The sequence below is a fragment of the Grampus griseus genome (genome assembly GCF_964374135.1).
Source record: "Grampus griseus genome assembly, chromosome: 15".
NCBI lineage: Eukaryota > Metazoa > Chordata > Mammalia > Artiodactyla > Delphinidae > Grampus > Grampus griseus.
The window spans coordinates 44,914,760-44,928,687 of NC_139009.1; the positions used below are offsets into that span (position 1 = coordinate 44,914,760).

The following is a 13,928-nucleotide window of genomic DNA, read 5'->3' on the forward strand; positions in this document are numbered from 1 at the left end:
CGGGTGGGAACCTGCCACAGCATCAGACTCATCCAGGTGAATTCTCGGGAGGAGATGCGGGCGTGCTTTGGCTTGATTAACAGCACTACAAGGCCCCGAAAGGGAAAAGGAGGACAGAAATGGCACGGGGGACAGAAACGCCCGTGTCACACGGAGCCCACCCCTGCGGTTGTCCTTCCGCCTTGCAAGGAAGGAGCCAGCTCTTTGTGGAATCGAGTGGGCCTGAGGGCAGGGAGTTTCTGCTGCCGTCAGCCCACTAGCACACCATCCGGATCAAAAAGCCTTTGATGCAGGCATAGGGAGGAATGAATGTACAGTACCCCAACGCGGGTGTCCTGATGTCAACTCCAGTTGGCGTCAGCCCAGGACGTCTCAACCAGGGTTTCCCAGCCCAGCGCAGGCACTGCTGACGTCTGGGGCTGGATAACCCTTTGTTGGAGGGGCCGCCTAACCCTTTGTTGGAGGGGCCGCCCTTTGCGCTGTCGGGTGTTTGGCAGCATCCCTGGCTCCTACCCACTATGTGCCCGTGGCACCTGCCCCCAACTTGTGACAGTCAATCAAAAATGTCTCCAGACATTGCCCAGTGTCCCCTGGGGAGCAGAATTGCCCCCAGTTGGGAACCACTGGTCTAAATAACCCGATCACGTGGAGCCTGTAAGGGCTCCCAGAGCTGCTCATACTTGTAGAACTAGAAGTGGGCGCTCTTCCCTCAGCTGCTCCCACCACCTCCTCACATAGCTCGGGCACAGTGACAGCAGCTTGAAGTTGGGAACACGCCTCTGGACTGTCTTCCATTGTCTGCGTCAAGGGCCTCCAGCTCCTCGGGCAGGCGTCTGGCCTGGCCTCCCTGGGTTGGGAGGGCAGGGGTGATGTCACTGCGCCTTCCCAGGAAGGGTGGAACAAAGGACAGAGTCCCCAAGGACAGGCAGCCTCATCCTCAGCTGGCCCGCTGGGTAGGTTTTTTCCCTCCCTTTCCCTCCTTCCGGTTTCAGAAGTGTTTGTTGTCCACCAAGTGCTCCATTGTAAGAGGACACGTTGAGTTGGCAGGGCTTTGTGTCTCTCGACTGAGCCCATTTCCTGCCCCTTGTGTGTCGTAAGGGTGTTGATTCTGGTCCAGTCCCTGGATGGAATCTTCCATGCCTTTTCCAGTAAGCCCGAGGAACTTGAGCCCTCCGTGATTTTTCTAGCATGCTCACGCTACCTGGAGCCTGCTCCTGAGGCCGGGGGCAGAGTAGAGAGCTGGGGAGCAGGAGAGCAAGCTCTCATTCCTTGTTTAAGTTTAGTTTTGAACTTCTCTTCCTTCTCTTCTTTCCTCCCTTCTTCCAGGAGGTTCTGAGGACCCCAGCAGCCTTGGGGAGCCGTCTCCTCACAGATCCTCAGCGTGTCCTATTTCCACTCAGTTCCCTCTGCTCCGCCCGTAACCTCTTTGTTTGCTTGCGTCTTCATGGGGAGGAGGGTTGGAGTTAGCCTCCAGCTCTTCAGGACAGGGTGCTGTGGGAGCGCACTGTCTTTAGGAGGAGATCCTCGAATCTCCTCGTAAAGGAACCTGTTAATTCAGAACCTGAAAGAAGCTGGGGGTGTTTCTGTAATGTGAGATTCACCCGAAGCAGTGACAGTTGGCTGGGGACACATTTGGTACTTGTTTAAATAACTTAATCCAAGCAGGTTTTCATTTGGACCTTGTTCCCGTGATAGGCTGGGTGTGGTAGTGATTTGGAGCCCCAGACCCTTTAATAACAACCTAGGATACCCATCAAGGGCTTTATTAGAGACATTTCCAACTGGGTAGCACACAAAAGATATTATAATTTAGAAAAAAATTAGTTGACCCTAAATGCACCTGAACCTCGAGTTACTCGCCATCTGTGACTTGTCCCTAGGAGAAGCTTCATGTGTCTCTGTGTACTCTGCTCTGGACCTGCTCTTTCAAAACAGCCAACCTTCGGCCAAAAAATACAGCTTCTGTGTCGCTGTCATAAAGTTACCGTCCATCATGATGATTGTGTGATGAATAATGCATGGGATCTTTTCTCTGCGACCGATCACGATGTTATTGGTGCAGGTCGTTTTTCAGTCTGCACTGTGCCCCTCACTGCCTTTTTCCTTGTTCCCCCTATTCTGCCCTTTCTGATCCCTTGCTTTCAGTTGGCCTTTGTTGCAAGGCAAGGCCCTCTTTCCCTCTGGCGGGCTGTTCCCTCAGGGGAAGGCTGGGCCAGGAGGAGCCGCTGGCTTCGAAGGTGGGCGGCTGTCTTGGCAGGTGGCCCGGTGGCCTCACCTGCCAGGTTGGCAGCGGTAAAGGCTCATCTCTTGTTGCCTCTGCCTCATTCCCTCTCTGTGGTGGGTGGAGGCCTCAGCAGAGCCTTCCAGGCAGATATTCCCAGGATACCCTGGCCAGCCTGGGAACCCAGTACACCCAGGCCACCAAGTTCGTGCCCCATCAGCAAGGGTGGCTTTTTAGTTGTCACTCAGTGGCTGAAATACACAAAAAGTTGTTGGAGTCTGCTCCCTTTTTTGTAGATTGGCTCATAAACATCTTGGTGGGTTTGGGCCTAACGCTGAAAGGAGGAAGTCTTGGGTCCTTTTTAGGACAGATTTATGCTGATGGAACTGGAAGTGGGGTGAGTATGTGACCAAAGGGTAGCTCAGTAGAGGACAGTCAGGGAGTGTGAGTCGGTGGGTCCAGGGCACATTCGGTGGATCCCTGTCGAAGACCTTCAACAGCCTGCATTTAGAACATTCTGCAGAGGCAAGAAGATGGGAAGCCTATTTGTATGAAATGTGAAGGGCCGGCTCTAGGCACATGTGTCTAGAGTTTTGTGCTTTGAATTGGACAGAACTTGATCCCTGAGGCTTGGAAAACTTAATACTGTTTCCTGGATGATTTAGACGTGCAACTACCCCACTTTGGACCATAAACCAGCAGTTGCCTTTTCAAGGAACGGTTGAAGTTTGGAGATGATAGTCGTCCACTCACTTTACGGAAGGGGATACTGAGCCCAGCGTCTCAGCACGTTTTTGACGAAACCTCAACCTCGGGCCCAGGCCCTGCTCTCCCGGTGCCTGGCCAGGCCTCCTTGTACTCTGCTATGCTGCCCACCATTTTCTCTGCTGTTCACTGAACATCCCACTCAGCAGATCAAGTGAATTTATCTCATCAGGTGTTGCCTGATCCTTTGTACCTGAGGGAAGCAATTTCTGGCTGTCTCCTGAGCTCTTCTGCCCCAGGTCCTTCTGTGTACTGTGTGCGTCCCCCACACTGGGGAGGAATAATAGCTGACACCCACGTTAGAAACTTTACCAGTCAAGTATTATACTATCGGGCAGGGCTGCAAAGGACCCCACCGTGACCTTCTCCGTCGTGTTGCCTCTTCAGCAGAGGTGGGAGGAAATGAGATGAGTGTGAGCAAAGGATGCTCTGCTGGTGGTTGTGCTTCAGGGGCTCCAGCGTTCAGGGATTGTATGGTTCCTCTGTTCGCGAGTTGTTGACCGTGCTTTAGAGGAGCTAAGGTTCATTACAGTTGACTTTTGCTCTTCTTCCTTTGGCCAGGGTCTCATGCCCCCGCTGGCACACGCCCACCACTGCCCAGGCTGTGGTTGGTGGTAAAGCGAGCTCTCCTCTGCTTGCAGATGAACGTGAAGCCGTGCAGAAGAAGACCTTCACCAAGTGGGTCAACTCCCACCTCGCCCGGGTGTCCTGCCGGATCACAGACCTGTACACTGACCTCCGGGATGGACGGATGCTCATCAAGCTGCTGGAGGTCCTCTCCGGAGAGAGACTGGTAAGAGGGGATGTGAAGTGTGGGGCGCTGTGGGCGGGAAAATGTTTTTTTGAAAAATCACGTGTGGACCTGTCTCCTGTTGATTTCTGCGGTTAATGGTTGATATTTTTGAGGAGGAGACTCTTGATAAGTGAGATGAGTACGCTGGGGGAAGCTCCAGGGTGACATTCTGAGTCTGGGTGGTTTTCCTGAGCTGTAATGAAGAGGCTTCATTCTGGTTATTTGCAAGGTCACTGCCTTTGGTCGGAAAGATCTTGGCTGAACAGGGCATGGTGCTGGGAATTTAAGGGCCGGCCTTGGGTGCTGGCTCCAGGGTGTACCTGTATCCCTTGAGATCACGGAGTAATTTTAAATTTGTGTCTTACTGATCCTCTGGAAAATCTGAGCTGCTGTTTTAAGGTGGCAGGAACTGACTTCAGTGGTCCCTGGTGTATTTTTGGTTTCTTCCGTGCACACTTTTTGTTTTGAGGGTGGAGGGAGGGGCTGGTGCTGTGTCTCCTTGGAGACTTGGAGCTTTGATGAATTCCTCCAAGCCTTTTTGGGCAGGGGAGTTGTCAGCCTCCACTGAAACCGTTCTCCCCATTCTGTTTCCCAGAGCTGCCGTGGCTGTCTCTGATGTGGCTTTTGTCTGTGGACCTTAAACTGAGGAATCTTAAACCAGTCATTGTAACTGACCCAACAGGTTTTGTCTCGCCTTGGTGTGGAAATGGGTGCTGTCATCTGCCGGAGCACAGGCAATTCCATAGGTGCTGGTGGGGGCCCAGCCAAAGGCAGGCTGACGCCCAGGGATCGAGCCCACATCTGCAGTGACATCACCGGGAAAACATGATGCTGGTGGTTGGCAGGGCTGCCAGAAAGCCTTACTTTTAACTCGAGCTCCACCCTGTAACTTGACAACCGCGGTGGGTCTGCATGCAGACCAACCCACACACCTCCGACCACAGGCAAGGGGCTGCAGTTGTACCCTGTCCTGTCATTAGCCCACAGACAGAATGGCCCCTTTGAACCCGGGTAAGAACAGTCAGGTTTCCCTTTCCCTGCCCCTCCGTTCAAGAACAGCCTCCTCTAAGAGACAGTGAAGCCCCGTCTCATCCTCAGTGCCTTTTGTCCACATGCTCTTTGTTCCCTGAGCGTGCACGTTTTGTTGCCTCGTCTTCTTGAGAGGCTGTGGGTCAAGCTAGACACACTGGATAAACAAAGGAGGCTTCTGCCTCCACGACTGTGATGCCTCCCTGAAGGCGGTTTGTAAGGTGGAAGTGGGAGCAGTGGATCCACATGGGGAGGGCCGGTCATTTTGTTTTGTTTTTTGACGTGAGTCTAGGCCAGAATTATTGTGATATTCATCTTTAAATACAATTTTGGTAACCAGACTTTCTCAACCGCCCCACATTTTTTTCCCTTTTAATGTTTAACCTAGTATGATTGTCTATTGATTTTTTTTTTGAATGATGTTTTGAAAGTAGCTAAAAAAAAAAAAAATCATTAAAGGTCACCTGAAACTAGAAATTAGTTTGAACATTAATTTTTGTCCCAACAGGGTCCCGTCTTCAGGGCTGTGGGGAGTAAATTGTTCACCCTGGAAGGTCCATAATTCTTTCATACCAAGGAGATTGTGTCCTTGATAATGTCCACATAATAAACAGGATCAGACCCTTTGCCCTTTATTCTGGAAAGGGCAGCAAAAGCATTAGGGAGAAAAAAAGCAACCAGCAAAGCATAATTCTTGGTTGTTTGCAGATACCTCCCACTCCTCTGTTTATTTGCTGCCAGTGGTCTGTATATTTATATATATATATATATATATATATATATATATATATATATATATATATATTTTTTTTTTTTTTTTTTGCAGTGACCCAGAGGCCTGGGAGAGTAGAGATGGAGAAACATGAGAGGGCTGCCATCTCCATCCTCTCAGGCAGTCAGTGGCAGAAGCTGTGTTTAGCCATGACTTACCACTTTGTAAAACCCCAAGAGCCTTGACTTCTTTTATTATCCTTTCCTCACAGCCAACTTGTGACTATACTTTGGGCAGTCTGATTAATCTTTCTTACTCCAAAAGTAAGGATACCATAGATAGAGTGAGCTACAGCTCTTGTTCATTTGTCCTGGAGATTTTCGGCCTCTTTGGCCCCGTGGTTTATTTGGTTCATGGAGCCTTCTGGAAGGGACACAGACCACACTCTGCTGTTGGCTGCAGAGGCTGCCAGGGACTCAACGTTAAGAGACCCTCCCTGCAGGAGAGGACATCCATCCATGAGGGCTTGCCCCAAAGGATTCTTGCATCTTCAGATTCTAAAACAAATGAGGTTGCTAGAGCTTCCAGGCCTGGGTAAATTAATGTCCACAGCTAAACGGTTGTGTCATCAGATAACGTTCAGTCAGCGCTGGGCTTTCTGCACCAGTGATCCAAAGCCCTGGGTCACATAAACACTTGCACTCCATCTGGAGCCATGTCTCCATCGGCATTTCAGCGCCAGCATTTACCACCAGCTTGACAGTAGGCAGTAGATAAATGTTTGAGGGACTGCAGTATCTAAATTTATTTTATTAATAGATTCTTGGAGGCAGCTCATCCCTCTTTACAGAGGGGGAAATTTGTCTTATTTTTACTGAGTGAAGTTCAAAGAAATACATTAGCTTAATGATCCAGAGCATTCCACCCTAACCCCGCCCTGCATTTCGGCTTAATAAAATTTGAGTTAGATTTGAGCAGGTTTTGGGTAGGCATTTTGGGTTATCAAGGCACTTGATTCCAATGTACTGGGGAACATGAGAGAGCAGGAATCCTCACGTCTGGTCCTGACTTGGGCGGGATCTGTGTCCGGAAGTTGTCGCTCTCTTTGCCGCAAGGTATGTCAGATCCTGGAGCAGTGAGGAAACTCTTTGGCTGAGCCCGGAAGCTGCTGCTAATCGGGATTGGGTTGATGACAGAGAAAACCTTTCCTTTCCAATGTGTTACTCTGAAATTACCATGTACTATAAGTTCATAAATGTCTTGCTTTAAAGTTCCATAAAGAATATAGACCGGGGCTTCCCTGGTGGCGCAGTGGTTGAGAGTCCGCCTGCCGATGCGGGGGACACGGGTTCGTGCCCCGGTCCGGGAAGATCCCACATGCCGCAGAGCGGCTGGGCCCGTGAGCCATGGCCGCTGAGCCTGCGCGTCCGAGCCTGTGCTCCACAACGGGAGAGGCCACAACAGTGAGAGGCCCGCGTACCGCAAAAAAAAAAAAAGAATATAGACTACCCTTTACAGCATCAACTGACCAGGTAAAAGCGGTCACTGTGCTGGTCCCTTTGTCCTAGGCCCCAGGGCCAGATGAGAAACGGGACTTGAGGGGTAAAGTCCTGCACAACCCACTGACATTTGGAGGGAGTGGGGCCTCTGGACTTCGGGGGTGAAGTGGAGCCCACGGCTCCTCATCCAGGTTCGAAGTTGGCCAGTGCCTGCCCCCTTCCCTCTGTGGGCCTCAGCATGAAGGATGGGTCTGAATAAGACAGTTTCCTGCCTTGCTCCTGCCAGACCGAGCCCTCGCCTCTGACAGAGAGGACAAGGTTTTCCGAACACTTCTACCCTCCCCCCAGCCCCTGCCATTTCCAATAGCAGGTATCACTAATTTGGGGTTGCTTGATGTTTTCCTGATATTCTGTCTTCTTATTCTGTTAATCAATCTCAAAGAAGACAGTGCAACAAAAAGAGGATTTTTTTTTTTTTTTTTTTTTTTACCACCGTTAATTCCAAAACAGGCTGAGCTAGGTGGAGACGATAGATTTACCATGAGATTTGCTAAGCCTTAAGTAAATCCTACGTTGAACTACCCTGAGTGCGTTTTACCTAGAGCCTTTGTTAGGAGAACATGCTGGCATGTATTGTTGTAGAAACGGGGTTTTATGAACTGGCCACAGAACCTTCCTGTTGTTTGTAATGTCTCTTGTGTGGGAGAATTTGCTTTTGTTCTAAACAACCAGACACAGAAGAATGCCCCTGTTAAATTCAGGTCTAGTTGCACAAATACTAAAAGTGAATTAATAGTAACAGGTAATAGTAATACCATGTGATAAAGTACTGAATGAATGGCTCCAAAGCCCTAGAGTTCAGAAGGGGAAACGGGCCTTCTGGATGGGGTGTCAAGGAGGGGCCGCGTGTCAGCCATGAGGAAGAGTGAAGAGAGCGCTTGGGGGTGGGTGGCAGGAGGGAACAGGCGTAGGGAAAGCATCCTGGCTGAATTGGAGTTTGTTTTTGGAAGGAGTGATGATGGTCAGTCACTTTTAGTGTTTTCTGTCACACGCATAATGTGTTTAGTTCTCACAGTCTAATCACGGGGACAACTTACACTTTATAGGAGAAACAGGCAGTGAGTGACCAGGGCCTCGCCCAAGGCCAGTATCACTACTGAGGAATATAACTTGGACTGCAGCCTACTCTCCTGTCTGTTGGTCCCCTCCTTTCTCATTGAGCCCTGCTAAAGGAGAAGATTCTCCTTGGGGGTGGGTCCCAAACAGGAAGGAGACGGGCAGGAATTAATGGAACAAAGTATGTTGTTTCCTGTTTAATTTTAATTGGGCAAGAATCGTTTATACTATTCTTAAAGCTCAAAGTGTGATATGTAGGGAGGTGTTTGGGGACATAATGTGAAATGAGTTTGGCTGTTGTATCAGAGGAGATTTTGGAGTTCCTATCCCCAAATCCCTATCCCATCCTACCCTCTGTATTAAGTAGAGGCGTGTGTGTGTGTGTGTGTGTGTGTGTAGCAAACACTGATTTTTTATTAAAAGACAAAAATATAAGCAAGTATCCATTGCTCTGATATACTGAGACCAGTAGTGTCTTTTCTCTATTTCTTCTTCACCTAAACGAGAGATCAGGAGGCACTTTAGAATTCACCTGGCATGCTAGTGAGTCTTTCACCCTGCAACACATAGGTTGTATTTCATAGCTGGAAGGGACTTGAGTGGCCACTAAGTTAGATCCCTTTATTTCATAGGTCCTGTAGGCCATCAAGGCCATCCAGTTGGCATATGGCAGTCGGCCTCTCCCAGTTCCCAGGATTGGTGTTCTGTCTACCCTGCAACCCTTGGAGAGCTGTTGCTCCAGGTGGCTTCAGGGTGGCTTTGGATACCCATGAAGAAAATCAGAAGGAGTGGGGCTTACCAGGGTAGAAAAGTGGCCCAGCTCCCCAGGGTCCCCCCAAAATACCCTGCCAGGAATCCTCCCTTATGTCTTCCTCTTCTATTCAAGGAGGCTAAAAATGGCTCCAGGAAACATTTGCTTTTTCTTTTCCATCTCTAGACTCTGACAAAAAGCCTGCCATCGTGAGTACTCCACAGTTCTGCAAATCCTGATGCCCCACAGCGTGTAATTGATCCAGACTCCAGGCTGAGTGACAGTCGGGGCAGAGCCATGGGGGGGGGTGGGGGTGAGGCAGCATCCAACTCCCTCCTTCCTTTCTAAGGGCCTTGGGCCCACTTGGCGAATTTGCCCAGGACCACACCGCTTCTCAGGGGCAGGGCTTGGACTAGCTGCTCTAATAAGCAATCAGGATTATATTGTCAGTTTCTGGAGGTTGGTTAGTTAGCCCTGTAATTCCCACTCCTCCTTTGGAGTTGGAAAGAAGATGGGTCTGGAGTAAGGCCCAGATGGGTTAGAGCTGTGGTTGATAAAAGATTTGGGACTAGAAGGGACCTTGGGAAGGGGAAACAGGAAAAGCACCCGCAAAACACAGGCCCACAGGCCCTGGTGCGGAAGAGCAGGGACACTTGTTAGATTGATTTGAAGGAGGATCCGTAAAAATTGGCATTTCCTCAGAGGAGCCCACGCCTGCAGAGCCCCCCTTGCTTGAGTTGCACACGAGTCTGGTATTGATCTTTGCCTCCCAAGTGGCATCTCAAACTGCCCCATCGGAAAGGACCCAGAGGACAGAAATGCGCATGTTGCCGTGGGAACGGACCTGTGTCGCACTAGGAACTTGACAGTAATTCGTGGAGACGAGACGGGGAAGGTTCCTTTTCTTGGCAGAGCGAGCCACTCTCGGGGCGTGGCTTGTGTTTATCCCTGAGCGACGCACCCCTCCCCCAGGTGCACTGTGTTCCGTTCTCTCCATTGTTATCTCTTCTTCCTCTTGAGAAGATGGAAGTTGAGTAAAATAAAAATAGCTCTTTTAAAAAAAAGGGAAAACTGTCTGCCAGATGGGAACCCAGCCTCGTAATTTCCTTTCACGTAGACGTGTGTGTACTGCCCTCGGTTCCCGGTGTAGCAGGAAGAGGACGCGCTCTGGAATCCCGGCTCACCGCACACCAGCCAGCCGTGCGCCATCTCCTCACCCCTCTAAACCGGCATGTTCTCATCTGCAAAATGACAAGAATAGTAATAATTATTGCTGTGCAGTGTTAGTGTGAGGACTAAATGTAAACCACCTAACAGGTTAACATAGTGGCACAGGAAATGGCAGCTAAGAATTTTTAGATCTTGGGAGTTTTGCCATTTAGATGACCCAGTGTGTTTCAGTGTATATAGTTCTGTGCAGTCATTAACCCTTCTAAAATAAATTCCCTGTAGTGATTGCCCCCTAAACTTGCCGAGGTACCGTGCCTTAAAACACTTCGGAAGCCCTCTCTGAAGCAGATACAACATGAGTTCCAGGAGTTGGTATTCTTGAGTTTTAGTCTTGATTCTTACTCCCCCTCCTTGTGCTGCCCGTACATCATCTAATCACGCCACGTCTGGTTTATTCTTTTGGCTTAAAAAGGGGTTAATATGCCACCGAAGATGAGTGAGCTTCAATTGAGATGAAATGTGGGAAAGTGTTTGAAAAACAGAGAGAGGAGAGGTATAGTGAGGCAGTGAAGCAACTTTCACTGCACAACATTTAGCCTAGTTTGAATTACTAGCTGCGCAGCATAACAGTAATGTTTAAAATATCTCTGTAAATCATGCTTTCCAGCCTTGTTTCCTAGTAAGCTCTGAGTCATAGAGGTCTTACTGTGTATAGAGGCCTTAAGTGTTGAGGTTTGGGTGTTTTCACATCCTTTCCGCTCTCTCCTCCTATCTCCCCTCCCTCCAGGCACCAGCCAGTCATAAATTTTCTCTACCACCTTTTCCTTTTATTTCTGTCCAGAGTTTAATTTGGGGTGTCAGGATTAGAAGAGTAATACCATTACCATTATTTGGGGGCACATTCCCTTCTGGTATTAAATTTGCCTTTCAGCTGACGTATACCAACTTCTCTGCCTCTCAGTGGGAGAGTTCTATCTAGACCCTGAACATTTCCTGTTGTCTAACAGAGAGGTGTGTTATTTCTAAACAGTTTTTTTTTGTTGTTGTTGTTGTTTTGTGATACGCGGGCCTCTCACTGTTGTGGCCTTTCCCATTGCAGAGCACAGGCTCCGGACGCGCAGGCTCAGCGACCACGGCTCATGGGCCCAGCCGCTCCGCGGCATGTGGGCTCCTCCCGGACCGGGGCACGAACCCGTGTCCTCTGCATCGGCAGGCGGACTCTCAACCACTGCGCCACCAGGGAAGCCCTATTTCTAAACAGTTTGAAGCCCAAGTGGCATGGAGAGGGGGAGCCCCCTCTTTTAAGTAGAATCGTTGGGAGGAAAATCCTTGAGGCACCCCTGTTGGTAGACACACTTTGTGGCTTTGAGAACACCATAATCATTAGTTCACCATTTCATTTATGTAGCGGCCCTTTGAGATAATTATTCATATTATCCCCATGTTATGGATAAACAGACATTTGAGAAGTAAGGCACTGATTTGCTAGAAAGTGGGGAAATTGTAACTTAAATGTGGGCATTTTAACATTAACGTCATCTTCTACACTGAATTGCCCAACAAAAGTATATGCAGAGATCCAGTTTGTTCACGTTTTATGTTTTAAAAGATATAAAGGCCGGGAGCAGTAGGAAAATTAAAAATAAAAAAACTTTAGGGGGAGAAGAGCAGAGTATCATCCCCCCAAATCTTGGTTTGATTTTTGGGAGAATTGCAAAAAAAACCCAAGTGGGGTGAGGGGGTCTCCTGAAAGTTTGCCATTTCCTCTGACTTTTGGAAATTGGTGAGGTTTGTTTTTTAACCATTTGAAAAGTCTGATCATTTACCCAGAGATGTTTCTTTGCCGTTTTTATTTTAGTTCCTTCCTTTGTGTTCCCATGCACTAGTGTTTCTGATGGCTGGTGCTGGAGGGGACTTAACGTTGTGTCCAGGTCTGGGGTGAACCATCCTCAGATCCCACCTGGCATGGCCAGTCAGCATCAGCACGGCGCCCCTGCCACGTGGCGTTGGGCTTTTCCAGCCTGCAGGACAGCGTTTGGACCCCTCTCACAGTCCTCCCCCTCCCACACCCTTGCACCCCATACTCACGTGGAAATGAACACACAGTCGGCTGGGATTTTGTAACGAGAGAACAGAGGCTTGAGCGGTGTCTCACGTGCGTTTGAAGTTGAGTTTTTCAAGATAAAGTCTGCGAGGACCAACTGTAGAGTTATGCCTGCTGCAACCTGGGAAGGTCCTGGCAGCCCCCAGCCTATTCCTTGTTCTCCTGTTGCTCAGGCCCTTCTGTCAGATGACAGAACTAAACAATTTAGTGAAGAGTTTGATGTCCTTTATTCAAGGGGACACAGTCCGTGGACAGAGGCGTGCAGTGCCTCACAAGTGGTGGAGGATGCTTCCCTAGGGATTTGGGGCGAGAGGTTAGAAAAGGGGCAGCGCGGGAACAGGGCGTGACTGGCTAGGAGGTTGGAGGTTTCCTTGGGAGGCGAGCGGGTCCTGTTTTCTGGGGCGCGGTGAGCTGGAGGACTGTGATGGGTGTGTGTTGGGGCTCCTTGACAGCTGTTTCCCTCAAGGGCAGTCTGACTTAGGTTTGTGACGTGGGCCGAGCCCCTGGGGTGGCCTCTCTTTTGTGGGTCCTGGTACTCAAATTAACTTTACCAATTCTAATTCCATCCACACTGTTCCTCTCACACTCAGTTAGGACAAAACCCTTTCTGGCCTCGCAGATACCTGCTGCCATTAGGAGAACGCTTCCATCCCTGTTGCTCTGCAGTCCTGGGCGTATGGTGCCTGACACACGCTGTTTGGTCACAGGCTCGCTGGTCAGGGCACAGGCATTAAAGAGACAAGAGGAAGAAGCCTCTGTAGAGCAATGAGAAATGTCAGGAGCCCCTGCCCCAGAATTCACATGCTTCCTTAGAGGCAGTTAATCCCCACCCCTCGACTCTGAACAGAGTTTCAGCAGGAGCCACCTGGACACAAGAAGAAGGAACCGCTGTGGTGGTCACTTTGTCAACCTCAAGAAATGACCAGAGAAAATGAGAACCGAAAGCTGGCCCGCGAGAACCAGGTGCCGAGTCCGGGGACTTCTCCCCTGAGGGCTCTGGGCACACCCCCCTCCATCAGGGCCATCTCCCCTGTTAGGAGGGGACCCATGGGAGGAGGCTGCTGGGCGCGCCTTGGAAGAAGGGGGCTCCAGTGTCGGCCTCAGGCTGTGTCTACGCAGTCGCTCACGGAATCTTAGATGGCGTCCACCGCTTTCTGTTTTAAATATCTGGCCTTTTTCTTACCTCGCCATATTGCTTGATTTTGATGTAATGTTATCACTTGACCTAACATGCATAACAAATCCTAGCATTTCTGACATACCTGAAATGTATTAGTTGTGACGTTTCTGAGAGACGATGCCTTTTTGCGGGGGGTGGGGGTTGGGGGAGGTTGTAAGTAAACTCTTACAGTGCAGACTTCCCTCGATGCCCGAAGACGGATTGGTTCCAGGACTTGCCGCGGGTGCGGAGGGCCGACTGGAGCATGAAAAGCTTGACTTTTAGAGACATTTCTTTTTCCATTGCTATTATTTGAAAAAATCTGCCACTTGTGGTAAGGCCTCTGGCCATAATCTTATTTCCTCGGGGTCAAGGCACATTCTTGTATGCTTGCCAGTCCTTTCTTGTAGAAGAGAAAGTCAAGAAAAAAAATACCGTAATCTGAGACTGGGTACTTAAAGTGGTCACTTGTTAGCCAAGTTATCTTCTCTTTAAATGTTTTCCGTCTAGCACTTAACTGAGGATCTCGGCTACAGAGGGTAAAGTGGGAAGCAGGCAAGACCTTACCGTAGGACTAGCTACGCCCACACCTGCGTGTGCTCAGGTTGC

General features: G+C 49.6%; 1 protein-coding gene across 4 annotated transcripts in view; it reads left to right on the forward strand.

Annotated features, from left to right (window-relative positions):
• The window catches only part of SPTBN1 (spectrin beta, non-erythrocytic 1), a 196,516-nt gene that overhangs the window by 123,817 nt on the left and 58,771 nt on the right, over window positions 1-13,928 (forward strand). For all 4 annotated transcript variants that reach the window (XM_082672414.1, XM_082672415.1, XM_082672416.1 and 1 more), the window contains exon 3: window positions 3,628-3,779. In XM_082672414.1, coding sequence (XP_082528540.1) covers window positions 3,628-3,779 — 152 coding nt within the window. The remainder of the gene's footprint in view (window positions 1-3,627; window positions 3,780-13,928) is intronic.